The 26,392-nt window shown below is 45.5% G+C and overlaps 1 protein-coding gene and 1 long non-coding RNA gene across 3 annotated transcripts; one reads left to right on the top strand and one right to left on the bottom strand.

Annotated features, from left to right (window-relative positions):
* On the top strand, nt 1-25,534 carry LOC130158320 (uncharacterized). Its single transcript, XR_008825242.1, has 7 exons — nt 1-1,068; nt 1,211-1,291; nt 5,558-5,681; nt 8,217-8,320; nt 19,327-19,708; nt 23,377-23,467; nt 25,128-25,534. It is a non-coding gene; the product is annotated as an uncharacterized LOC130158320 (long non-coding RNA).
* On the bottom strand, nt 20,313-26,373 carry SCG2 (secretogranin II). 2 transcript variants are annotated; one of them, XM_056358972.1, is made up of 2 exons: nt 26,277-26,373; nt 20,313-22,670 (listed from the first exon to the last, which is right to left on the bottom strand). In XM_056358972.1, the coding sequence occupies exon 2, from the start codon at nt 22,654-22,656 to the stop codon at nt 20,773-20,775; it is 1,884 nt and encodes a 627-aa protein (XP_056214947.1). In that variant the 5' UTR covers nt 22,657-22,670; nt 26,277-26,373; the 3' UTR covers nt 20,313-20,772. The 2 variants fall into 2 exon arrangements, with proteins under 2 accessions (XP_056214947.1, XP_056214948.1); XM_056358973.1 differs by lacking the exon at nt 26,277-26,373 and adding an exon at nt 26,228-26,246.
* Between the last annotated feature and the right edge of the window lie 19 nt (nt 26,374-26,392).

Here is a 26,392-nt window from a genome sequence, read left to right as displayed (position 1 = left end):
CACAAAGCTCGCCAGGCTGTTTTCAGTGTCCTGAGCCATTCTACTTATTTCTCTCTCACTTAGGGAGAGTGGCTTCTGAGCCTGAGTTGAGATGCTCCAAATCTCATCCCCTCCCCACTTTCCTCTTGGCTCTTCTTGGCACCCACTGTGCCCGTGGCCACAGACATTAGAAATCACCCTTGGCATTCTGGGGAGGTACAGATGCAAGAAATTCCCTCAGGCGAGCTGGGTCATAAACCACACCATGAGCGCTTTGTCAAAGGCTGACTTCAAAGTGGCCCCAAACGGTGTTCCCACACAGCTGTTTCCCTCCTGCCCCACACCCCGATTCTGCTGGAAATTCTCACCTATTAGTTATGCCCTGCTGGAAAAGGTAAGCTGGGGAGGCAGGGCGCGAGGTGATGCGCCATGCAGAGGGACCCAGGCTGTCTCATTAATGCCTCTGGCTGGAGATGCTGCTGCTCTGCCTCCCTGTTGCTAAGGAAGGTTTCTATGGCAAAGGCCCACCAAGAAAGTGAGAATTAGAGAGTTAATGTTCAAAACAGATGAGCCTGACATTTGTCGGCAGCTGGCTTCTTCAGGGGAAATAAGCTGCTAGAAAGGAAGACTGGCCATCTCGGATGCTGTGCAGAGTGGGAGGTGCAGCTGGTGTGTTTACCAGTTTGTCTTGTTTTAACGTTAGTAGTTTGTGGTAAATGCAACCTATTAAATGTTGGTTGAGAAATACTCGTGTTATAGGTGTGCTCTCATAGGTTGATGAGCTGCAAACTTCTGTCACACCCCAAAAACTCTTGCTGTCTTCTAGGCATTTCCTCATCAGCTGGAGCAGAGAGTGGGGAGGTAAACATGACTTCCATACCCTCAGGAAAAATACACTAGTCAGGCTGGGACTGTGACTACACACATGAGACATCCAAAAATCCTGGCATCCCTGAGGCTTACCAATACCCAAGACCCATGAAGCACCTTCCTCAGCAGCCTGGAATGGTCCCACAGTGCTGCTGGTCTATTTTCTGTGTGTGCTGCAGAAACCCAGAGGCATTTGCATCTCATACCCAGTGCTCCAAGGTATGGGTGGTACCACCAGTGATGCCTTTGGACATGCCAGTCTGGTGTTTGGAGCACTCCACAGAAGACTGACTCTCCCACACCTGCACAGGGCGGAACACCCAGTACTTCTTCTCAAGAAAGCATTTCACCTTTGTTCCAGGTCGAGGTAATTTGGGAGGCACAGAGCTCCTGCACATGAAACCACGTTCTGTTGGCAGTGGTGCATCCCTGGTGGGAAAAGGTAAGAGAGAAGAAAAGGACACATGTCCTTCTAGATGGTGGGCATGATGTTCATGTGGGGTTTGGTCTCACTTTGGAGGAGTGTTGTGGTCCATCCTCAGATGGACCTGCCTACTGCATTTGTGGTTCACTGTAAGGACCTGGTGGTTGCTTATTTGATGAATGGGGTTATACAAAGTGGCTGCCTGGGACACCAGAGGACCAGGCTCGGTGCAGGAGGGATCCCCCAGTGCTACAGGTGCCATTGTGCGAGACCTCAGGCCACAGCGAGCGTAGTCTGCCCAACCAGCACCAGTGCGCTGGATCAAGGTCCAACAGAATGGCTGTTTACTAAACATTGTTATGTGTGGAAAAGGGCTTTAGAAACAGGCTTTCACGCAGCTGGGCAGCCCTTGCAAGCAGGAGCTAACCCCATATAAGGGGGGCTATCACAGCTTCTTGCTGGAGTGGGATTTCTGAGATTGAGGAAAGCTTCTAGACAGAGGTATATGAAATCTCATGCTGCTGCTGCCAGTTTCCCTTCTTCCCGTATTTCTCAGCACTGTTGGTCTTCCACCTTTAACAAGCTTTATATTTGTCAGGGGGGCAAAATGTATTAGCAAATGATACCTGCCGCTTTCTGTGACTGCTCTGCTTGCCTGCAGCCTGCTGCTCTTTCAGAAAGCTTGAGCTAAGCTGCCAGGAGTTCCTCTCCTCATGTGGTGCTGCTTGGGTGATTTTCTTTCCTTCTACAAGCCTATGGATGGTGCTGCTAATTCACTTACGGTGTTAACCTGGCCACAGGTTGTCCCGCTCCTCCCTCAGGGAGGCAGAAGACTAAACTCTTGAGCTTAAATAAGTGACCTGGCAGTTTTGTTCAGCATTTCTGTCTTGCTCTGTGGTGCACGGATGGTGGCTGACCCTTGTGCAGCTGATTAGAAGAGAAGTGGTTGGAGAAAAAGCCTGCAGTAAATCTGGGTGCTATTTTTGGTGTGCGTGATGAGAGAAATACTGGCACTGCCACTGTGCCTGCTCTCCAGCCCCTCCCCGGCCAGGGCCAAGCAGAGCCACCGTGCTTCTCCCCGCCATCACTGCAGCCTGCAAGTCCCACACACTCTGTGAGAAGAAATATCCCTGTGGTCAAGCCCTTAGTTCTTCCCCACCATGCCAGTGTCCGTGCCCCACAGTGCTGGATGGCACTTTTGAGTTCAGAAACCCAAACCCCTCCAGTCCCTCACCCCAGTGGTCCCACCACCATTCTGTGGACCCAGCTCAGCCCTCACAAACTCTTCAGTAATACTGCTTTACTAGGGAAGCCTCTCCATCCGACCAGCCTTCTGCTCGCTCTCTCCTGTGCTGCCCTGGCCTCACAGGGGAGACGGGCTGGACCAGTGCAAGCTTGTACAAAAGGATGCACCGTGTTCCTGCTCTCACTGAAGTTTAGGGATACACGTGCCACAACTCTCAGGTTGACTTTAGCAACGTGGGAGTTGTTTGCACTTTAATTTGAAGGCTAAACTAACTTTAATTTTAAAGTGAAACTCACTGGCTTCTAGTAAATTTTCACATAACCTGGTGCTGCTCAGAGGTTTTCTTTCTCACAGTTCTTGCACTGCTGCAGAAATAAACACGCAGATATGACCCTGGTTTCAGAGGCACAGATGGAGGACTTTCTCTTGGCTGTGGGGACAGAAAGGAGATGTTATGTTTATCTCACATTGTCTGAAAATGAATTACCTTGCTATAAGATAAGCAAATCTTTGCCTAGAGGAAACAATTTTCTCAAAGTTACAAAGGACTCCCTTAAAATATGCATCCTGCTCATTTCTCATGTTCTCACCTGCTCAGCTGTAGACTTGGAGGGGCTTAACTCAATTCCTAAGTGGAAAGATCATTGGCGGGAAGCACTTTGCAGCATGTTGGTTTTAAGAGGTGCAGTAAACTATTATAATGGGTGTGTCCATCCTACAAACTGTTCCATGGGATGAGGACAGACACTGCATTCATGATCTGGGCTCTAATCATTCTGACATCTTACCCAGAGATGCTTGCCACAACTAAGAGTTATGATTTTTTAATAAGCATTATTCATAATTTAAAGATGTAGCTTAAAGACATTACAGACTGCTGCCAGAGTTGTGATCTATGATCTGTAGAGGTTTACTCCTGGTTAGATATTACTGTAGAAGTGACTTAAATCTCCTCCCTCAGTTAAACAATACTCTAAATGTCATCACTGTTTACGCTATTAGTAGAGCACTCAGTAGCTATGATCTGTGCTCTGACAGTCTGCGAGCCTCGACAAGCAGCCGGCAGATTTACACTTTGGTGAAAACTGGCTCATTATCTCCAGCAGCAAATTCCTCTCATAAATACTCTTGTGTGCTCAAGCTGCAAATGGAGTTTGCATATACTGTAATGAAATCTATTTGCTAAATACTCTCCTAAGTGTTTTCATATCCGCGATTTGTTCTCCCTCCCAAAGGTGGGTGCAGCCAGGCACTGGTGGCAGCCAGAGGCACCGGTGTGCGGCCAGGCAGGCGAGCGGTGGGGCTGGGTGGGTTTGTGGCCACTGTTGTGCTCGTCCCAATGCACCGTAGGTATAACGGGAACATAACGATGAATAGGGCAATGTGTGGCTACGGCAAAGCGGGCCCATGGTCCATCTTGTCAAATGGCGCTTCAGCAAACCTGGAGCTCCAAGCACCTCCCAGGCAGGCCTGGGGAACCTTGCTGTTGGCTGTTAGGGCTGGTCTGCGTCTCTAATAGGGTTTCTCCTAATCCTGAATGGCTTTAACTGGGGAACATGCCATGTTACATCATTTCCACATGCACAAGGTCATTAACTATTAAAACTCTGTTATTCTTGTTATACAGATAATTGTTCAAATTTTGCTATGTCCTCGCCCTGAATGTCCATCCACAGCGCTGTGTTCCTTCATCTAATTACATGTTCCTTGAAACAGCTCTTCCTTGCCCCAGTTCTGTGTTTGCTGCTTTTAATGTTGTTGATTGCTTGTGTGCTCTGGGATGGCAAGGACAGGAGCTCCTGATCTGCCTTCTCTCTGCTCTTCCTGACCTGCTGTGCTTTGGTTTTGTTCTTTCTTTGCTGTTGTCTTGTTTGCCTTTCCCCCCCTCCCCCCTCCCCTGAGCTGGAAACAAAAGCAGGCAGCAGAAAATCCAAGTGGGGGAAGATCACAGCTATTTCTATAAAGAGCTAAACCCTGTTTAGCATCAACCACGCAGTAGCGGTTTCCAGTGCAGCTGAGGTAAGCACGATTCAGTTGGGAGGATTTTTTTTCCTGTGTGATCCATAGCTCCCGGTTAGGCCTGGCCTCTTCCAGTCCCCAGACACCCTCTGTTTCCTTCTCCTGGTGCTGAGCTTGGGAATCTGCTGCCATTCCTCCTCCTGCCAGGGACAAGAAGGTGGCAGAGAGCACTGTGGCAGTGAGGCTGGCTGGGCAGAGCAGGAGCAGCCCATGACATAGGCTGGAGAGGAGGGGATGTGTGGGGCAGCACGGGTGTGATAAGCCCTTTTTTCCTGCCTTTGTTTTAAAGCACTGCTAGAACTTGCCCTCCCTCTGCCCAGCCCAGAGCCGAGCTGATGCTCTGGTGTCAGGGAAAATGCTCGGTTCCTGTTAGGGTACTCAGTGCTCCAGCTAATGGGTTTGTGTGTGGATGAGAAGACACAGGTCACAGCGCTCATGCATGGCTGAGTACCACAGGCAGTCCCAGAAGCTCTGAGAGAGCCCTGGGGTGGGAAACCCATTGCCGGAGCAATTCAGAGAGCGGCTGTGAGTAGCTAAGGCACTCCTGGAAGCCAGCTTTGGCAGTCTTAGGGGAGGGAAGCTAGAAATGCCTCTGTCTTTCCATTATCGGCACAGAACAATCGCTGGTGGTTGCACAGCTTCAGCGCATTAGAAATGAAGCTCCCCTTTGCCTGGCGTGCTGTGCTGATGAGAGCGGTCACCCTGAGCCCCCCTTCCTGAAACAAAGCAGTGCTGCGCTGTATAAATTTGAAATTTCTCTCTTGCCACAAAAGTCCTTTTTTCCTGCACGTGTGTGAATGTATAGCAACAGGAACTTGCAGAAGGTATCATCCCTTTTCTGGTAGATAGCTCGGATAGAGCCAGAATAGATGGAGCAATGTCAGACGCTTCCAGAAAAGGGCTGGCCCTTGGCTCTGTTGTTTATATAGCACAATTCTTTGCATTCAGCAAGGAAGGCACAAACCAGTTATAGTTCAACTAATCTTACTAATCTTCTTTTAATGAATTTGTTTCAACAGAATTTCATTTCCACGCACACAATCAGCCTGAGAAAGGCAAATGGTTCTGCAGAAAGAAATCACCCAGCAGAAAAATTGCTCTCGAGATCAGGCCTCGGAGACATGAGACAAGCAAGCAAACCAGGTGAACAATGATAACAAAATTGGAAATTGAAGAACAGTTTATACTGCCATCTCTCCTAAGTTCCCAGAGTCATTCTGCACATGCCCATGTGAGTGACTAATGGTGCAGAGGCAGGTGTTGCTGCCAACAGGAGCCAGTATCTCATCAGGACTGGTACAGCACCAGCCTGCCTCTTTGCACATGCTGGAAAACATCAAGAGAAGGTAATGACTGCCTGGAGTCTCTGGAGGTGAGCACATATGCTGGGTGCCCTTTAGTTCTGTTGCTTTCCAATGATCCTCCTTTAGCTGTACCTCCCTACCTACGTGCAGAGAGCTTCCCAGGAGCCAGTCCTGGAACTGTCTGTGTCATCACATCAACTCCCACTTGGTAGCTGTAAGTGTCCTGATACAGCTACGTTGTTTGTACCAAAATCTTGAGCAATTTTTCTATTTTAAATGTAGGAACACAGCAAATTCTTTTCTAGATCCAAGGGTTTGGAAGTAATGCCCAGTTAAGGCAGATTTTAACATAAGATTTAAAAGCTTAGGAACAGGATTAGAAACAGGAGGGAGCTTTAGAGTGTTGCCTTAGGGACAGGACCTATTTCACAGGCATTGTCACTAAAGACCAGGAAAGTCCAGGAGATACTGACAGTGGTGGAGTCCCACTGAGCTCAGTGCAAGCAGGTTTTCACCATAAATTTCTCTGTAGACATCTATTAGCAGAGTACAGCTAGGCAAGTGATAATGGACTCTGCTACAGCTCTGCAAAAGATGAAAAAAGAACGTAATTAAATCAAAGTATTTTCCCAGTAACAGCAAATACTCTGAACCCCATCCAGAAAAGGACTTGTGAGCTGTCTTATGGACATGTGAAGTTGCTTTAGATATTGCAAAAACATTTGGTAACGAATTGACCATAGTACTTTTAGTATTTCCGCCCCTGGAACCTGAACTGAAAAAACGAAGTCTGATGCAGTTATGATCCTATTTTTGTATTTATTGTGTTATATGATCTCAGCCAAGAACTGATCAGCCTGTTTCTGCCTGTGTGCATGGTGCATACCATCACCTCTTACTCAGTCTGCGGTCTCTTAGCCATTTTCTGACGTCAGCATGGACTGCAGCACTTTCTGGTCAGGCTGGTCAGCAATGGACCTCTTTCTCTCCTGGACTGACATGTATCCTCTGCAGTAGCCCACAGACTCCCAGATGCCATTTTCTACTTGCCAGCGGAGCCAGATAGGGGGGGTGTTGTGGCTGGTGCTGGTGGGATGCATGGGAAGCCTATGAAGAAAGGGGAGAGCAGCACTTCGGGGTGCTGAGTCACAGGTGAGAAAAGCTTGTGTTCCTCAGGGCCATGGGGAGCATGGCTGGGAAAGCTCGTGTGGCCATGCATGAAGCTGACCCTGTGGGTTTGGTTTCAGCTGGGGTGTCATGAAGAAAACAACAGAGCAAAAAGCTCCAGATTTTTCTGGAAAGCCTCCAGCTACTTCTCTTTAAAGATAACACGGCCTGTTTACTCTTTGCTGGGTCATGTTTGCTAAATTATAGACTTGGCTTTTTAAAGGTAGACAAGAAACATAAGCACCAGTGACTGGAACAGTCTGATAGAGCAGGACCAGATGGATAAGCTTTCCAGACGGCATTTCCCCCACCAAACTGCTGTGTTGCCCACCCCACTGAGATGGGATTCACCCGGGGCTTGGAGGAGCTGCTGAAGTGCCTGGGAAAGGGTGAACTCACCGAAAGGGGCCTCCGGCACTTGCCGGGAAGAGCAGAGAAGGGGAGGGATGCTTACCCAAAGCTGTAGCTGCTGGTATGAGTGGCTCTCAAGCCCTGTGAGCATGTTGGAGATGCTTCACCAAAAAGTCCCTTGGGAATTGCTTCACCTGACAGATACACACACGTATGTATAGATCTCCTGCAAGCGCTGTAGCATCAGGTTAGTCTCCAGAACACGCCATCCTTTGCAGACGCAGTAATCTGGCTCTGTGAGTCATTTCTCTCATGACTCGGTGCTAGCATCAGAGCGACAGCAATTTCAGGCCTAAAGAAGAACCACCCTATAAATAAAAGAATAATATACATTAAAGTAGCTAATTGGCATTTCAGCACTTCAATATATCCACTTACAATCTCATTCTGTGTTAGAGCGGATTATGTGGGGTCGCTAATGCCTCTGCCTTCCTCGTCCCTTTGTGCTTTCTGCAATGGCCAGGAAAACATACTGCAATCAGGGGGATGGTCTCTGCAAATTACTTGCTAGATCGAACTGTATTCTTGAAATGAGCTTTACAAGTCAGCTGAACTGCTCTCCCAGCATCACAAAATTGAAAATTACAGCAAATTTCAAATCACAGGTGAAGAAAGTGAACTGGCTTGTTCTGGGGAACAGAACTATGGCTGCTATATGCTGTAATCATTAATGATCCCTGTTGGACTTTTCTGGAATCACAATACTTTCCAGCAGGGGAAGATACTTTATTTTTGATGTAGAATGTTTTGTGTAGGGCTGTGTCTCACCTTGTTTATATGATATTTAAATCTTCAGTAATTCTCTTGGAAGAAGGAAAGCAGGAAGCCTGTTACAGATGCTGTCGGCCACAGAAACATCTGGGAAGAGGATCCTACTTTCTGCTTCCTAGGTTAAAAGAGGTGGGTGATCTTTTCTTTTCTTGAAACAAGATATTATTTTTGCTGAAAAAAGGAAAGTCCTATTAGAGCAAAGCATTCTGCAGATTCCTGAAAAAGAAAAAAACCCTCAGAAGCTAAACAGAGAGGGAATTTTCAAGAGAATATAGTCCATTTCATCTTGATATGGTTCTTACCTTCAGCTTGTACTTCATTTTTATAGAAGAGCTTTAAAAACAGCTTCAAGATCTGTGTAAAAATTTGTGTTGTGTGAAATGAAGGGTTTGGGGTTTTGTCAGTTGGAGAGTCTTTGTTTGTGTTTTGATTCATATAGGCATCGGAGAAAATGTAACGTGGATGACCTATAAGCAAACCTGTCCTTCTGTGGCCCCAGCCACTTACCTTCTGTTTTCCCCAGACTTGGGTAATCATGAAGCTAATCAGGCTGATGAAGAAAGGCAACTTGCAGAGCCAGCCTGAAGGCAGTGACCCGTGGCAGGGGAGGGCTGGGGCAGCAGCTCCGGTCCCCTGGGAGTGCTCCCCACCTCGCCGCACTCCCAGGTGAGATTCCCGAATCAGGATCCCAGGCTTGTTCTGAGAAAGACCAGCTCCCACAGGCTTCAGTGGGAATGGCACAGGTCTACCAGACGGGAGAGTTGGGCCCTACCTGTTTACACAAGGTGTATGAACACAGTGGAGGACATGAATGGGTTTCAAGGAGGCGTGCAAGCGTGTTCCTAGTGAAACTGTGCTACGTCTGATGTTTTCATGGAGACTTCAGCTGTTTTCCCCTTAGGATCTCCTCTTTCTTGGGTCAGGGAAGGTGGTCCTGTCGCAGCCGTGTCCCCATGCCATGTCAGTCATTGCTGCCTGCTGTTGGCGGGATGAGGGGAGGCGGCAAGCTGTCCTGGGCAGGGACGGGTGCTCACCAGAGATGCTGGGTGCACGTGCATTTGTCACACTCTGAAACATGAATAGACCTGTAGGATATTCTAACTCTGTGTAAATATTTGTCAAGATGGCCAAATCCTCTGTGCTCGATGAAGTCAGCAGAGCTGCAGTAAGTTGCCCCAGTATGCAATGTCTCTATTTATAAGGAAAAACAAAGACTGGTGTTTTCAGCGTTTTCTTAGATTTGCTGAGGCACAGCAGCTTTGAAAGATGAGCTGTTTTCATGTAGATGCCCAGTTTCAGGTGGCCCAATTATTTCACAGCTCCAAAGTTCATAATATTTTTGGGAGAATAATATTCCTAGCTATGGTTTCTTTTACCAGAAACCTGCATAAGTATTGGAAGCACTGATTAGCCAGAGGTGGTGCCTTCCTGGTGAGAAAGTCAAGCTGAAGACCCATCTGCTGCCCAAGTCACATCTGGTGGCAGAACAGGTCCCCCCACACCTCATTCCGAACCTGTGAATGCTGAGCAGGGACTTGCTTGCTCACCTTCCACCTTTTTTTCCCTGTCTGTAGCAGCACCTTAACTAAATCACCTGCTGTTTTGTACATCCCAATAGCCTTTGTTATAAGGGGTGTGTGTATATATATATTTTTTTTTTTTTTTATACACACACGCATATTACAGTTCCTGTGCTCACCCAAGAATTGCTACAGCAATGCATTCCCCGTTACTTGGCTTTTGAAAGATGTAAAGTAAAAGAGGAAGCTATAAATCCAACTTTGTACTCATAGGATATGTAGGAGGACAAATAATCATATCTTGTCAAGCAAATGACTGTGTAAATTATTTTTCCATCTCAATGCATAGGAAGAAAGCCACAGCTACTGAAATATACAACTCAATAGGTAAAATATGCATCTAGCCTAGAAATATAGTACATCTATTTCCAGGTGCCACAAAACATGTGTTCATCAAGAAGACTATTAAAACATTCATTTCCTAAGGACATTGGCATTAGAGTATTGAGGAGTTCGAGTACTGGGTAATGAATTACACAGGCAGAAAAGTGTGCACTATAAAAGGTGAGTTACAAGGCAAAGTCATTTCCTTAGGAAGAAGGCAAATATGCCAACACTCTTGGCATAGGACAACTAAATTCTACCCTGTCTTCACAGATTGATATGTAAAGTATGTATTTTTGAAAGGTCATGTCCTTTATATATTTATAAGACAGTCTGCTGCTGCTTTTTGCTACTTTTTTGGAAAGGTGCTGTAGCGTAGGAGTTAATTTTAAAAAATATCCATGATCCAAAGGCGAAATGCCAGTTTTTTTTCCATTCTGGATATTTGTATCTGTAGGAGGTGGTCAGCAAGAGCTTCATCAGCAATGAAATAGACTCAGAATTTAAAATGAAGATGATTAAGCCAGGCTTACTGAGTCATGTACTGAGCTTAGCCAGGAGGATAGTAAATGGAAGAAAAGGAAATGACACAACTCGGTTAACGAATGAGTTAGCCAGGAAAGTCACCACCAAGGTGCCAGCTCAGAGATGGAAGGCTCCCTGAAGCCTAAGGCTGTGCAAGGGAGCCGGGCTCCTCGGCGCTCCGCTGGGCTGCAGGCAGTCGCCGGTCCTGTTTCCCCTAGGCAAGTCCATCGGTCCGCGACACGGCCACGCTATTACTATTACCATTTATCTTCCCTGTGGCAGGTGGTGGTAGCCAAGTGATAGGGATGGGAGGCCTCCCCAGGCTCATTCATCACCTGGCTTTGGAGAGCATTTCGGAGAGCAACCAGTATTGAGTTAAAAATGTAAACGTTGCCTTTAGCAGGGTTAATGAAATAAGGCTAATCCAATTTTCTGGCAGTCTACTCATAGATCGGATGGATGGGAAGAGGTGTTTGAGCATAGTATTGATTATATTGACTGCACTTCAGAATTTTCTTGGAAGGTTGTCAAAATATTGTTCCTCAGGGACCTGATCTGCCTGCAACAATTTATCTTAGCATATTTTTAATGTCCAGGCTACTTGGCATCTCCTCTGTTCTCATCTCTGTGCTTGAACAGAGTTTTGTATTTCAGAGGTGATACTTCAGCCTGTTTGGAAGGCAGGCGGGAGGGCTAAGGGGGAATCTATAAATAGCATCTTAGTTTGGAGCCTAGAGATTTGGAGTGTGATGTGGCCATCTATGCGTGAAGCAGCAATCGGCTCTGCAGAGGGCATATTACACTCACCTTAAAGGAACTTCATGGCCAAAGCAATGCTGAAGAAAATCAGACTTGCTCTGTGGCTCCCTATGCAAAGTGGGGGTTTTAATTACATAGTGAACTATATGAGTTAGCTATGCGTTTGTCAGCATGTCTCAATGTATTTACACGGGTGTCCCTGATTATTCCCACGTTAGGGAGGGGGAGATGGGGCTGCAAAGGCTGCATGGAACATTGGTCCATCAGCAGTGGAGGCTGGGTTCGCAGTTTCTTCTCCTGCATCTTGGTTGTGTTGGGGAGGAGCTTCAGCTTAAATATGGCCTCATTATATGGGATATCAGAAAAATTACCGGCATAGGAACAAATAGCTCTATACAGTACAGAATTATGTGGAGTTGTTAGATTCACCTGCGTTGTGTCAGATATAAATAAGACTAATGTAAAAGGTGTTGCGAGATCGGGAAGCAGCTGGTGGCTTTGAATTCTTGCATAGGATCAGCAAAGCACGATGTGCTGACTCTGGAAGGGGCAGAGGAGAAACAGTGTAAAACTAAAACAAAACCTGTATTTTTTCCAACAAGTAAGAAAGACATTACAAAGTTTGAGGATTTGATAAATTGCCTTTCAATTCTTTTTTGTTGTTGTTGTTCATAGTTGTGGCATTTTCAACAGTATTTTTTTTCTAGAATAGAAATATCCATGAGCTCTTCCCAGCAGTTAAAGATCCTTTGGATGAAACAACTCCTTTGTTGTGAGGGGGAGGCTCAGGACTGCAGAAGACAACCTTGTGGTATTAAAGCAGCCGCTGTGCCCCAGCCATCCCTAAAGGTTTGTGTGACTGTGGTGGCACCAGCTTCAGCCCATGCACTCTGGTGAGGAGAAAGCCAGGGGGGCTGGTGGTTTTTAAATTGAAATTAGAAAGCCAAAAATACATGTAAACAAAGTTCAACCTGACTATTGTTTCTAGGAAAGCAAAGGCCAGGGCTACGGGTGGAACTAAAGGACCTGTGAGTTTGTTCAGTAACAACATTTCTGCTGTCTAAATTAACTGGTGGAATAGGAATGTGGTGGTGGTTTCAGACTTACATACAGAATAACATTTTCAGGTTTATTTTTTTTCTTAGGTCTCCTTCAGTGTGCTAGTCACTCATGCAAAGTTTCTACCTTGTTGCACTTGTGTTTGTAAGAAGAAAATCAATTGATTGTGTTTGGATCTGAGTAAATTTAACCTTGTGGGAAACAGTTTTCCTGTCAGATTACATTTGCATCCCAAAACTTATTTGCAGTGATTTGATGCACCTCCTCTTGTTATGCCACATGAATGACAAGCAAGGAATGCTGGGTTTATCCCATTTAATGATTTATCTTTATTTTTATCTTTTCTGTGTCTGTACATAGCGTTCCTGGCCTGGCTTTTACATACTTAATATGGGAGTACAAGTACTGGTAGTGTCTAAGTGGTTTGTTGCTCTGCTTTGACATTTATTTAGCAGGTGGCAAAACACACAGCCATGGTGGAAAATGTGGTCCTTGCAGAAATTTTATGTTGCATCTCATCCAAACAGTTTGACACCTCTTAAGTCAAAGAGGAGGCAGGGAAGTAGGACTGAGAGGTTTCTTTTTGTGCTTAGGGGCAACAGATTTACAACGTGAATCTAAATGGAATCTAAAATTCGAGCTGGAAAAAAAGTTCCACTTAAAGGAAGTATGGTTTTGGAAAGAATTTTGATAGACAGTAAAGAATGACCGTGTGTTTTACGTGGAAATCTCAAGACATGCACAGTGTGCCTCCTCTTCTGTGTGTTGGCACGAGCTTAAGGCAAGAGGAAAATAACCCAAAAAAGGCTCTACCAAGGTGACCCTGAGCAAAGTTCTGGCAGGGATGGATCCCACCATCTCCAGTAGATGAGATGCCCCAGTGGTGCTGACTGCAGTAAGCAGAGTAGTAGGACAACTGTCCTGATGTGGGTCACCCGCTTGAAAAATACATGCTCAGTGTTGGGCAAAGGCTTAGTTCTCATTTAAACATTTAAATGGGGTGGCACAGACTGCACCCCACAGCTACACCAGGAGAGGTTTACTCTGGTTTACATATGAAGCCAAACAACTCTGGTGTACTCAGATCTGGTGACATAATCAGGCAGCCACAAAGGTGGTATAAATCTCATTATTTCTTTTAGACCCTGCCCTGTACCCTGCTTATCCAGCCCAGAGGTCTTGGCTGCTCTGCAGTACTCCCACCGAGCCGCCCCACGAGAGGCTGGCTTTTCTGCCAGGGTAAAGCCAGGGGCCCTATTTTTAGGCAGATGCCAGGAAGGTTTTTGGGAAGCATATCAAGGAGCAGCAATTGTAGGAGCTGGGGAGCTGCCAAACAACCATTTTCTCTCTCTCCTCCCCAGGCACGTAGGACCTGCACGGCTCATTGTCTGCAGGTTTTTGTCTTAGCAGAGGAAGGCAGAGCTCTCTGCGTTGGACCGCTAGTCATTACATAGCAGATCTACTGAATGTAAAATAATTGTCCTATAGTTATTCACCAGTGTATGTTACACTTGGAATCAGAGGTCACTTTTGTTTCCTTTCTGGGGGAAAACATTGTAAGTGAATCTGTAATTTTGAGTACGCTAATTCCAAGACATTTGCAGATACTGAGTGGTTTCCTGGAATAACAGCCTCTCTCAAGAGAAATGTCAAATGCATTTAATCAGCCACATTTAGAGCTCTGCAACATCTGCAAATGAATTATTAACAATCTCAAATGTTTTTGAATGATCCAAAAGTCAGGAATAACGTAGCCCTTCAGATAATCAGCTCTGATTCAAGGCTTCTCCTTTCCACTTTTTATGCACTAGAGGCTGTGCACCTGCCTGCTGCTGCTAACGGGAGTTGCTTGCAGCTCAGATAAACCTCTCTGGAGGCAACTGGGTGGCTGAACAAATGCAAAGTGCAGCTGGAATCCAGCTGTGTCTGTACAGATTTATGCATCATGTGGTAAATACCCACTGATTGGTGTTGTGTGCCTTGGGGGGAGGTAAAGTATGCCCCAGGGAATGCCGTTCCCACATGGCAGTCATCACTGCACACGACTCTTGTCCACAGAAGTCCTCCACTCCCACAATGCTATATTTGACCTTAATTAATGGAAGATTGGTCTGGGTAAGGTTTGCTTGGAGAAGCAGGTTTGAGCCACAAGTCTTCTCGTTAGCTAGCAACAGCAAGAATAGCAGAATAAGGCTGTGAGGCAATGCATGGCTCAGGTCGCCCAGGTTCCAGTCTCGGCTTGCCCTTTGCCGTGCTGAGAAAATTATAGATGGCTTATGTCGCTTTGTCTGCAAAGCAAGGTATCTTGTAAAGTGCTTTGAGAAATACTAGTGACTGTCATATTGCATGTGACTCAAACCCCTTCCACTGCAATGTGGAAGTACCCTATTAGAAAAAAAACAATTGCAACAATCAGATTTTTTCAGATGAGGTAATGTGCTTACATTAATTTTTGAATCAAAAAATGTTCTCATTTAAGAACCCCAGCTGATAAAATAATGGAGCCATCAAGATGCAGATGTAAACAAAACACTTGCAGTAGCATGTGAATTAATGCAAAACCAAAAAGATATTAACTCATGGTTGCCAACACAATGAATTCTGGTATATGTAGAAAACCAAAATCCTTTGGGTTTTGAGGAAGGTGTTCAGCAACTTGTTATATTCAGACCAAATGCAGAATTCCTGTTCAATATGCTTGTTGGGGAGGACCTGAAATATGAGGATGCAGTCAAGCTTACTGTAGGTTTTAAGAGGAGCAGAAACATTTTATTTTTTTTTGCTGGACGAAAGCCACTGATAAACAGAGAGAACAAGCCAGCTGCATCTGGGATGCTGTCAGATCGTAGCACAAAAGAGGAATTAAAAATCTGCTCCTTACTTTGCCTGAGTAAAAATTGCAGGGTGGCCACTTTATTTTGTATATAATTATAATAATAAGCTTGATAGTGTATCTGTTACAGATTATGTATTCTGTTTGTATTATTAACATCATGACTGTTTGTCCCACTACACTCATAAGGAAAACAAAACACAAATGAAAGCAGAAGTGGCTGTGGCTGTTAAGAACAATTAAGCACCACACAGCCTCTCTGCCAGGGGGCTGCTCTGGAGTGCTTTAATGGAGCAGATCTCGTGTAACTATGTAAATTTTGATAATGCTGTCTTGCATGTTCAGATATAACTATCTGCTCTTCTGCAGGAGCTTTGGTTACATAGCAAGAGGCAGCTATAGCCGCCAAGGGGCTGCTGTTTAATATTTGCTCATTTCATTTCAAAACGGGATTGAAGATTCATTTGTTAGAAATAAGGCACTTCACAGGGAGGTTAGCTGTCTGCTTTCTGTGACTAGAAGAAGAAAGGGTATTGATGTCACTTTTTAGCTTGAAATCAGCTTGAAACTTCCACGTAGTTCCGTTATACAACATGCAAATCTGTTATTTCAAGCTCCAAAACCCTTTTCTTATTTATGAAGATGAACCAAAACCAACAAAGTCCCTAATGGCTTGCACGCCCTGTAAGTGAGATGGTCTTCTAAAAAGTGATGTAGCTACTCATGCCAAGGTTTGGATTTTCCAAGGCTTATTTCTTCTTCTACGCGGTCTCTGAAAGAATCTGTCCTTTTATGGGTAAATTTGTACCTCTTGTTCCTCAGATGCAAATTCATTCTGGTATCCACGCCTTTCATTGAGCTGTTCTTGGGTAAGAGTCTGCAGGCAGCGTTTATACCATGAAGTTTCCCAGGGCGTTAGTCAACATGGGAGCCGGGGTGGCCCGGGGAAAGGGAGTGCTGTGGGCTGTGGCAGAAGGGAAATGAAGCTGAGAAATTTAAAACTACCACGCTTCACCACGTTTCTTTTGTGGGGCATCTCTTCTAGGTCCTCTGTATGCCTTGTAGATTAGATATTTTATTGCCTGGCATATGTTCAAGGAATAATAGCTGAAACAGGGACCTGTGAACCTCTGTCCCTTTGCTGGAATCATTCCTTTAGGAAAGAATGAGATCAGCTAAAGAGGTAGATTCATAGAATGGTTTGGGTTGGCAGGGACCTTCAAGATCATCCATTCCCAGCCCCCCTGCCATGGGCAGGGACACCTCCCACCAGACCAGGTTGCTCCCAGCCCCGTCCAGCCTGGCCTTGGGCACTGCCAGGGATGGGGCACCCACAGCTGCTCTGGGCAGCCTGGGCCAGTGTCTCACCACCCTCACAGGAAAGAATTTCTCCCTAATATCTGATCTAAATCTGCCCTCTTCCAGCCTCCAGCCATTCCCCCTGTCCCGTCACTCCATGCCCTTGTCAGAAGTCCCTCCCCAGCTTTCCTGCGGGCCCCTTTAGGCACTGGGAGGCTGCCATAAGGTCTCCCCGGAGCCTTCTCTTCTCCAGGCTGAACAGCCCCGACTCTCTCAGCCTGTCTTCCTAGGAGAGGTGCTCCAGCCTCTGACCATCTTCGTGGCCTCCTCTGGACTTGCTCCAACAGGCCCATGTCCTTGTTACGTTGGGGGCCCCAGAGCTGAAGGCAGCACTGCAGGGGGTCTCACGAGAGCAGAGCAGAGGGGGAGAATCCCCTCCCTCGACCTGCTGGCCACGCTTCTCGTGATGCGGCCCAGGATACGGTTGGCTTTGTGGGCTGCAGGTGCCCATTGCTGGGTCATGCTGAGCTTCTCGTCAGCCAACACCCCCAAGTCCTTGTCCTCAGGGCTGCTCTCAGTCCATTCTCTGCCCAGCCTGTGTCTGTGCTTGGGATTGCCCCGACCCGTGTGCAGGACCTCGCACTTGGCTTGTTGAACTTTGAGGTTTGTACAGGCCCAGCTCTCAAGCCTGCAAACTTGCTGAGGGTGCACTCAATCCTGGTGTCCACGTTGCTGACAAAGATGTTAAATGGTGCCGGTCCCCATACTGACCCCTGAGAAACACCACTTGGTCTCTACTTGGACATCGAGCCATTGACTGCAGCTCTTTGAGTGTGACCATCCAGCCGATTCCTTATCCACTGGGTGGTCCATCCATCAAATGCATGTCTCTCCAATTATAGAGACAAGGATGTCATGCAGGACAGTGTCAAGGGCATCGCACAAGTCCAGGTAGATGATGTCGGTTTCTTTTCCTTCATCCACCAACTCTGTAACCCTGTCATAGAAGGCCACCGAATTTGTTAGGCACAATTTGCCCTTAGCAAGCCATGTTGGCTGTCACCATGTGCCTCAGCATAGTCTCCAGGAACATCTGCTCTATGACCTTGCTGGGCACAGAGGTGAGAATGACCAGCCTGTAGTTCACTGGGTCTTCCTCTTTTCCCTTTCTAAAAACAGGGGCTATGTTTCCACTTTTCCAGTCAGTGGGAACTTCACCAGGTTGGTGTGACACCATTGAAAGAAAGGAGGGCAGCAAAACAGGAAAAAAATACGCAATCTTATGTTTTTCACAGTGAAACTTAAACTCATCTGTTTTAGCCATGAGGACAAAACCAGCAACGTGCACTGTACCATGGCTGTGTGGTGGCACAAGCGGTGCAAGGTGTTAGCTTTGATGGGTGACTTTACTCTCTGCCCAGAGCTGGGGCAGAGGGCACACAGACGCCTATGTGCTTTAAGGCTGCTGCTGCAAGAGGGAAACACGGGAAAACCCCTTCAGAGCCGCCTTGGTGTCCTGCTCGTCCTGCGCTGTCTGAGCAGGAGAAATGTGCTGTTCAGGGCCTGTGCAAGGGCCGGGGAGGTTTGTTATCTTTGGTGAGCTTTGCCCAAGGCCTGCCAAAGGTATTTTGATTTAGTCTGGTATCATGATAGTGTTTGGAACCACTATACGCCTCCATTGAAGTTGTGAGTAATCGAAGGTGTGAGTGACCGAGGTCCTGCACAACCTCCTGCTGCTCCACAGTGGCAGCCCCACGCCGCAGCACGCAGGTTGCAGCATGTCCAGGAGATGAGATGTCTGGGCCTGGGAGGCTGCAGGAACACAAGTTCTTCTGTGTCAACATCATGGAGCCCTCGGTCCCTCGCAGAGCTCAGCCACGGGACAGCAGGTTGCTCCTGAGGGGCTGTTGTTCCTGGACAGCAGCTGAAACTGTGCAGCCGGCCTTTCCAAAAAAACCCCTCTTCTTCTGGGAAAGATATTTTGCAGAGATTGACAAGCCATTCCTCACCTGCTATGTGAGATGAAGCGGTGGGAAGATGCCCTCACTACGCCCAGCAGAGCCAGACGCATGCACAGCCCACACTATGGCACCAGCTGCTGAGTCCCCTCCCAGCATCTGTCGCCTGCGGAGCAACGCCTGTGTCGGCCGGGCATCTCGGGCTGTCTCACAGCCTTGTGCTGCCCGTTATTTCCTTTTATGAAAATATTTATATGAGTTAATTATTTTTCTCTCATAAGAAAAGAAAAAAAAAAAGTCATTTATCTACAGCCCTGTAAAAAACAGTGTCTAGCAAGTAGGCTACAGCGTTAGGCTTTGGCACTCTGTGTGTGGGTAAGGGCACTAAGTCAAGTCTCCTGTTAAAATATGCTGTTAGAAGGGAAATATAAAATTGTGAAACTTGTTCATTGAAAACGGCAAACATTCATTTAAGTCTCAGTACTCTTGGTTTTGTTACTCTTCCCCGGTTTTATGCATTACATGTTTAAGTATGAAATGTTACTGATTTGACCAAAATAAATTTTTCTGGACTATGAGGATTGCACGAGCAGTATTAGGATCAAGCAGGATAACAGTATTAAGAATCAAAGTGATAAAATAATATTATTTGTTTAAAGCACAGTTTTGTTTTGAGTAAAATGAAGTGATTCCAAGTTCTCAGTGTCACAACCAAGTGCGTCTCGAAGGGCAACAGGTTTGTCCTTCCCTGATGTACATAAGTGATTTTGACTCTTGTATTTTTTGTTTCATGTTTAGTGTTTTGACTCATCCATGCAAGAGGAAAATGAAGGATTTGCTGTGGCCCAGAGCAAGAGCTCTGACAGAACTCCCATTGTCTGTGCTTGCTCGGGGTAACGGTGACACTGACGATGAAGTCTTATTTCTGCAGCCTTTGTACTTGGCTCATTAGACATTGCCTCACCGAAAAGCATCCCCACCCCACGAAGCTGAAGAATTCTACAGGGAAAGCCACTTTTAAACTATAATCCTGGAAACACCTATGTCTGAGCTGTCCTAGTGAAAGTCATGGCTGAGTCATATTATACAAGCACCGTTCCTTCTGTAAAAGAGCCGGAGCTTTTCTAGAACATCCACTGCAGGTCTTAACTGGAGCTCAGGAGACATCTCAAGTGTCCAGGTAATGTAGTGAATAATATATATACTTATGTATACATGTACCGGTCATTTCATGAAATGGGAAATAATGTTTTTATTAGACAAAAACGCGATGTTCCCCACAGGATGTGTTCTGTGCTTGCCTGGCCTTGGAGCCCATCCTGTCTTTGTGGCAGCACCGTGCAAGGTGCCCAGGCACCCAGGCACCCAGAGGCAGTGCTTCCCAGCTGCGCCAGCACAGCTTCCCAGAGCTGCTGCCGCTCGCCTGCAAAAGTTTAATTTTTAATTATTTTAGAGCTTCATCATAGAGTCTGTCTCAGCTGGACGGACCGTTTACCTTCCTCCCGCTGCCAAAAGATACATAATCATTAATTATGTGGGGCCTAATTTTGGAAAAGTTAATGCATTTACTTCCCTGGTTGACTTCAGCAAGCTCTTCATGTACACACTGCCCTAAAGGTGATGCCAGTCGGTGTTCTTACAGCGCAGAAACCCAGAAGTATATGCGACCAACTTATTCTATGGTAAAATAATACACTCCAGAAGAGTTGTCTGTAGAAGCAAAAATACATGTTTCCGTTCCGAATTAGTAAGACTTTATCAACTGCCACAAAGGAACACAGTCTATTGTCCAGAAATAATTTATTCATCAACAATAAAACACTGAATAGAAAAAGCCTTGTAAATAAAACTATATATATAATGCTTTATTTCTTTATTCAGTACTCCACAAAAAACACTACAGACAGTAACAAAATAATCCAATTAATCTTAAAAATTTCAACTTATAATTGTCACTCTTCATTTATCATGTTTTATTAACAATGCAAAGGTGGTTTGTTTACATATTGTAGTTTAACTTGATTTCATTAAATTGTTTCTTAAAACAGTTGAAGCAATTTGTTGTTTGCCCCATAATTTATGACATATATATCAATAAACAATATAACAGCTCTGAGAAAGGTATGCAGACTGTTCAATGGTAAGTAGTCTACCATAGGTTGTTTAGTGGGAGAGTGGGAATAAATCACAACTGAATTGGGATAGAAGTCAACACATTGAAGAGAAATAATATTTGGGGAACAATTACATATTTTCCATTGCCCGTTTAGTAATGTGATCTCTTTCAAGCTCTGATTTCTCCTGTTTTAGATACTCTAGCACCTTTGCTAGCATATCCTCATCCAGGTACTGCCTGTTCTGTGTCTCGTCAGTTTCCCCGGTCATGGAAAGCCTTTTGCTGAGCGAAGCCAACTTCGCAGCCTCCTGTGGTCCCAGCTGACTGAGGTGCTCTCTGATGGCCTTCTCCAGCTGGTCGTCTTCCTGCAGGTCGCTTTCAGAAGCTGGAACAGGGACACGTTTCATCTGGTTCATGTTGATAACTTCAGGATATTTTGCCAGCACCTTTGCCAAGTAATCAGCCAGCTCTTCATCCTTCTTGTTCAGTTTCTCATACTCTATTTGTTGCCTTTCCAAATCGGTCATCCATGTAGCTTTAGGAAACAGGTGTCCTTTCAGTCTTCTGGGAATGTAAGACAGTCTTGGCAAATCATTTTCTTGATTAAGACGATTTAGTAAGTAGGAGGGATTCTGATTAGCTAAGTTGTCAGTTCCCAGAAGACTGACGATATCTTCAATATTGAGGTCTTCAGGTAGATTATCTGGAATAACATTAAGAGGCTGCTTCATGTACCCATTTTTAGAGTTTATGTTATTTTTAAATATGTCACTCTGTCCTAGATTGGTTTCAGCGATCTCATCGAGGTCTTCTGGGAATTCTACTTCCTGCTCAGCTTCCAGCCTTTCACTCTGAAGCTGCTTTTTTTCGCCAGCTTTCAACATGTCTATCAAATCCTCAGGAGGAATTTGTAAATTCCTTGAGATTTCTATCAGCTGAGATATTGACTGAGGATCGAGTTGCTTATCCAAAAATGTGGGTGCTCTTTTTTCCTCAGGTACCCCACCAGTCCTTAATTTCCTATTCCCAGCACCGTCCATCAGCCTCTTCAGGTAGTAATTCATTAGCTTTGAAACATCCTCTGACATTTGATCTTTATTTTCTCTTCTTATTTCGTCCTCAAGGAAGCTGAGTTTCCCTGATCTTTTTATTTCGTCGTCAATCTCCTCTTCATGTTTATCAACTTCCTCTTTGCTATCTTTTATCTCTTCCTGGGTTTGACTTTCCACTTTTTCCTCTATGGGATTCCAATCTTCTCCTCCAACCACATCTTCATAGGCAATGTTATTCACTTTATATACATCATCTTCATCATCCGTATATAACTTCTGGTCTTCATCCAGCCTTTCTTTCTTGTGGTTGCTAGGTCCTGCCATCTTCCCCAGCTCCTGAAACACAGATTCCAGTGTCGCAAGGCTTTGGGGTGTGTATTGCTCTTCCACTATTTCATTAGTGCGCTTGAAAGGACTGTCTCTTGAGCTGTCTTCATAGTGCCCAAGTGGCATTTTGAGATATTTTTGCCACCTCTCAGGCCACTTGTAAGCCTCGTAATCGTCAGTTACTCCAGCTGGAAAGTTGTTATCCGAACTCAGACCATAAGGTTTATTCTCCTTTGGGCCAACTTTCGACTCTTTCTCAGCTTGCCGCAAAGCTTCCAACATTACCTTAACCCATTGGGACTCATCTTCAGTCAAAGAATCCCTTAAATTATCTGGTAGATGAACCTGATCTTTGCTTTCTTTCTGTTGCAGGAGATACGGGACACTTTGATAAGAGTTGTAATCAGGGCTGCTTTCTCCCTTGTTAGTTTGCTTGCGAAGATCTTCTATGTATTCCAAAGCTTTGATCATATCGGGATTTGGGAACCTTTGTAAGTTTTTCATTACATAGTCTGGATCTTTCTGAAGCAGCTGGTGCTGCTGGAAGGAAGCTGCATCAACCCAACAGATTAGGACAAAGAAAAAGGTGAGAGCGTAGGCTGCTCCAAGCTGGAAGGCTTTCGTTTCTGCCATGTTTAAAATATTTCCTTGAAATAAAGAAGAAAGAAGAAAAAAGAAGCAGTTAACATATGGAGACAGGCTTAGGAAACTAAGAAGCAAAATAGCAATTGTTATTTTAAACTGGAACTCCTCATGAAGCATACCACCAGTGCTACACTTGTGTATTAGTTATGGAAACCTAATATTACTCATATATGGAAGCCATGTATTTTGGTGGAAATTTGAGATTTTCTGAATTGTTCCTATGATTCCTCAGTTTACTGGAAACTATTTGTTTCCTATGCTATAAATTGCTTGTCTCTATGCTCAACGTACTTTATGAACATCAGTTTTCCAATGGCAGTAGGAAAGTATAAAACAGAAATCCATTATAGCTCATGAAATCCCCATGAAGGAATCTGGATGACATTTTTATGATGAAAATGAAGGACCCAAATGGTAAAATAAGTATATCCATATATTCAAATGGTAAAATCAGTATATCCATATATTTAAATGTGGCTCAAAATATTAATATTAAAACTGCATACAAAATTTTTTTGTAAGATTATTCCATAGGGCATCTACTTTCATGCCAGGGTGATACCGCTGAATGATGCTAGACTGCAATGAAATTAATGTTATGAAGTGGAGAACATGGCATATAAATTGACTTGCAAGTTTATCTGTTGTTAGTGTTATTACTTCCTTTTTTGATGTTTCGTAAAAAATAATAAATTATTTGTATTATAGGTGAATTTTACTTAAGATCTTCTGTGAGTGAACCATTTTCCTAAGAGCAATGATCTCCTATATAAAGGACAAACTACAATTTATCCTAAAGGTACAACATAATTTTATTTAATCCTTTAAACCCCATCTTGGAAATGAGCTCAAGTAGGTAGGTTCTGAGTGATGATTTCATTCATTCGTTCACTTCAGCAGAAATTGAATCAGGTCCCAGGACAGGCAGAAACGTGGCCATTGGCAAAAGTGAGCTAAATTCAGTTAGAATAGATCAGTAGAAGCCCATGCCTAGTCTGTCTGCCCAGCTTATGGTAGCCAACAATAAATTCTGGAACAGAAGTGGGAAAAATATGCCTGTGGCTGAATGAAGATCACAGCGCTGCTGTGTGTGAGTATAAAGCCACACAAGCCCAGTCTTGTGGGGAGCTGAGCACCCTCCACCCAGTGAAGGGGAAAATTGCCATCGCACATCTCCTAGGAGATGCTCAGGCACTGATACGCTGGCGCCGTGAGGCAGATTAGACTCTTTTCTGATCCAGTTACATTAACAAATAAAGTACAATAATGAGAAAGAAATGATAAAGATATAAACTGCTTTGATTAATTGACCTATTTGGGTTCCTTGGGTTTTGGCTCGGTAAAAGCATCCTATTGAGATGCTGGCAATTCATGACAGACTGAAAGAGCTATGTATACCGCTATTTGCACGTTGCTCTAAGTAGAAAGTGAGGGTGGGTACGGTCATTTCAGCTCACTCGTAGATTTTTCCGCTTAGTTTTCATTCCTAACATAATGTGGCTTAACTAAATAATTAAAGCAGTATCAGTTCAGAGGGCTGCTTTTTTCCCCCTCGGTATGCCTGGGCAAGCTAACAGCTGTAATAGCAAACCATTTCCCCAACATTTCTGACCACCCAAGCCCAGATGCGTTTGAGCATTGATTTCACAAAGGATTAGTTTGGAACAGCTGATTAGAAGGTCCCACCCTCCAGATCTGAGTTTGCCCTGAAACAAAGCCAACGCATCGCTTTATTTTCTGTCACAGAAAAGGCACCAGTCCTATACAGAAATGTATATCTCCATGGGGGGGAAAAAAAGCCCTTTGCTACTTATTGTAGCAAATAAATGAAATTCAGACTTTCTTTTTCCAGCAGAGAGACTGGTTATTAACAGAGCTAGTTTGATTAGTGCATGAGAAACTGTCCTCTCGGAGGGGTGGGGGAAGGGAGAGTTGTTCCATAATTATCTGCCAGGCACCTCCCACTCACAGAGACCAGGAACTCAACCTCCTTCGCTGCATTCTGTATTGTTACAGCCTTTGTAAGAGCTGTCAGCATCCCATTAAAATCAAAATGCACATCTCCACGCAAAGTTTAGTTTTGTGTTCCACAAGGATGTTGCTCAGCTGGGTATTTCCTTTGCAAGGATAACAGGTCATTGGGTTCTCTCTACATATTTTGGGTGCATCTGTCTCTAGATCAATATTCACATCTAATTTAGTGGTAGATGATACTTGAAAGCCTTGACAAATGGGTTTGGGAATGATTCCTTTTAAAAGCTTTGATTTCAGGTCATAAAATCTTCTCATTAAACAGAACGTGTTATCTAGGGTAAGAGGACTCCTCCCTAGTCTTTCAGACTTTCCTTCCATATTTTGGGGGAAACAAAGGACATTTTAGACTACCTTTAGGACCTGTAGTAAAACATTCTCCGCTGTGCCTCTGGGGCAATACGCTAAAATGGCTGTTTTGTCTGCAGATGGGCGACTGTGAAGCTAGCCTGGATGGGGAGTGTGGTTTCTCTTCTATTAGCACCTAACAAATGGGAAAATCACCTTTTGGCCAACAAATGTAGAAGTTCCTGTTTATAAAATGAGGCAATGAAGTTCACAGTTTCGCATGCACAAAGACAATGCAGCCTGACAGAAGTTCCCCCCAAAAGAGACAAAAAAAATATAAATCTTCTTTCTGGGATGTTTCCATGGTAGCAGTAATTGGCTCGCTGAGTCTCACTCAGCAGTTGTCTCTGATGTGAATGTAATGTTTCCAGGGAAAACTGGCAATGAAAATTCAAAAGCTTTCCTATGGATGAGTCCCTGCCCTAAGAGTTTGAGGGGGAATCCGACAGCAGTTTTACCGTAATGAAAATAAAGAAATATATTCCATGCTTTTCCTCCCATTTACTTTTGCAATAAATAATATGACTGCAGTGTATATATATATATATATATATATATATAAAGGGTCAACCCTGTGCAAGGAACTCAAAACATGAACAAAATAGCAACGGGGTGAGGAGAAGGGAAAAAAGAACCCTAACCCCCAAGCAGTTCTGAACGAATCTAACGGTTGGTTCTGTACGTATACATCCAGAAAGTTAGTCAGGTGGTGTTTGCACCCAAGGGAACCTCTCAGCCGGTATTTTGACGCGCCTGAACACAACCGCAAGCAGGAGGGCTGTACCTGCCGGCTTCAGCCAGGAGCCGTGCCGGTACGCACACATCTGTCTATACAGTTACAGGGCTGTACTTCACAGACAGGTATTTCGTTGCAACATCAGCTACAGCCCCAACAACTTTCCGCCGTAACTCGTTGTGTAACCGAACCCCTCCCGCTGGGCTGGCGGCCGAGCCCCGCCGGGCAGCCGAGGGGGGACAGCGCAGGGCTCCCCCAGACCCGCACCCCGGCCGCGCCGCACAGCCCGGCGCAGCCCCTCCCTGCCCGCGCAGCCCCTGCCTGACCGCGTTGACCGCGCATCCCCTGCCCGACCGCGCAGCCCCTGCCTGACCGCGCAGCCCGGCGCAGCCCCTGCCCGACCGCGCAGCCCCTGCCTGACCGCGTTGACCGCACAGCCCCTGCCTGCCCGCGCAGCCCCGCGCAGCCCGGCGCAGCCCCGCGCAGCCCCCACCTGCCCGCGCCGCTCCCGCCGCCGCCGCTGCCGCCTTCAGCACCCGGACAGCGCCCGCTTATACCGCCCTCGCCGCGCCTGACGTCAGCCGCGCTCCCCCGCCCCCCGCCCCGCCC

Source organism: Falco biarmicus, chromosome 13, assembly GCF_023638135.1.
Source record: "Falco biarmicus isolate bFalBia1 chromosome 13, bFalBia1.pri, whole genome shotgun sequence".
NCBI lineage: Eukaryota > Metazoa > Chordata > Aves > Falconiformes > Falconidae > Falco > Falco biarmicus.
This window is presented reverse-complemented; position numbering and strand designations above follow the sequence as displayed.

Excerpts from the sequence above, each read along its gene's own strand:
- SCG2 (XM_056358972.1), bottom strand. The coding sequence starts at position 22,656 with ATGGCAGAAACGAAAGCCTTCCAGCTTGGAGCAGCCTACGCTCTCACC.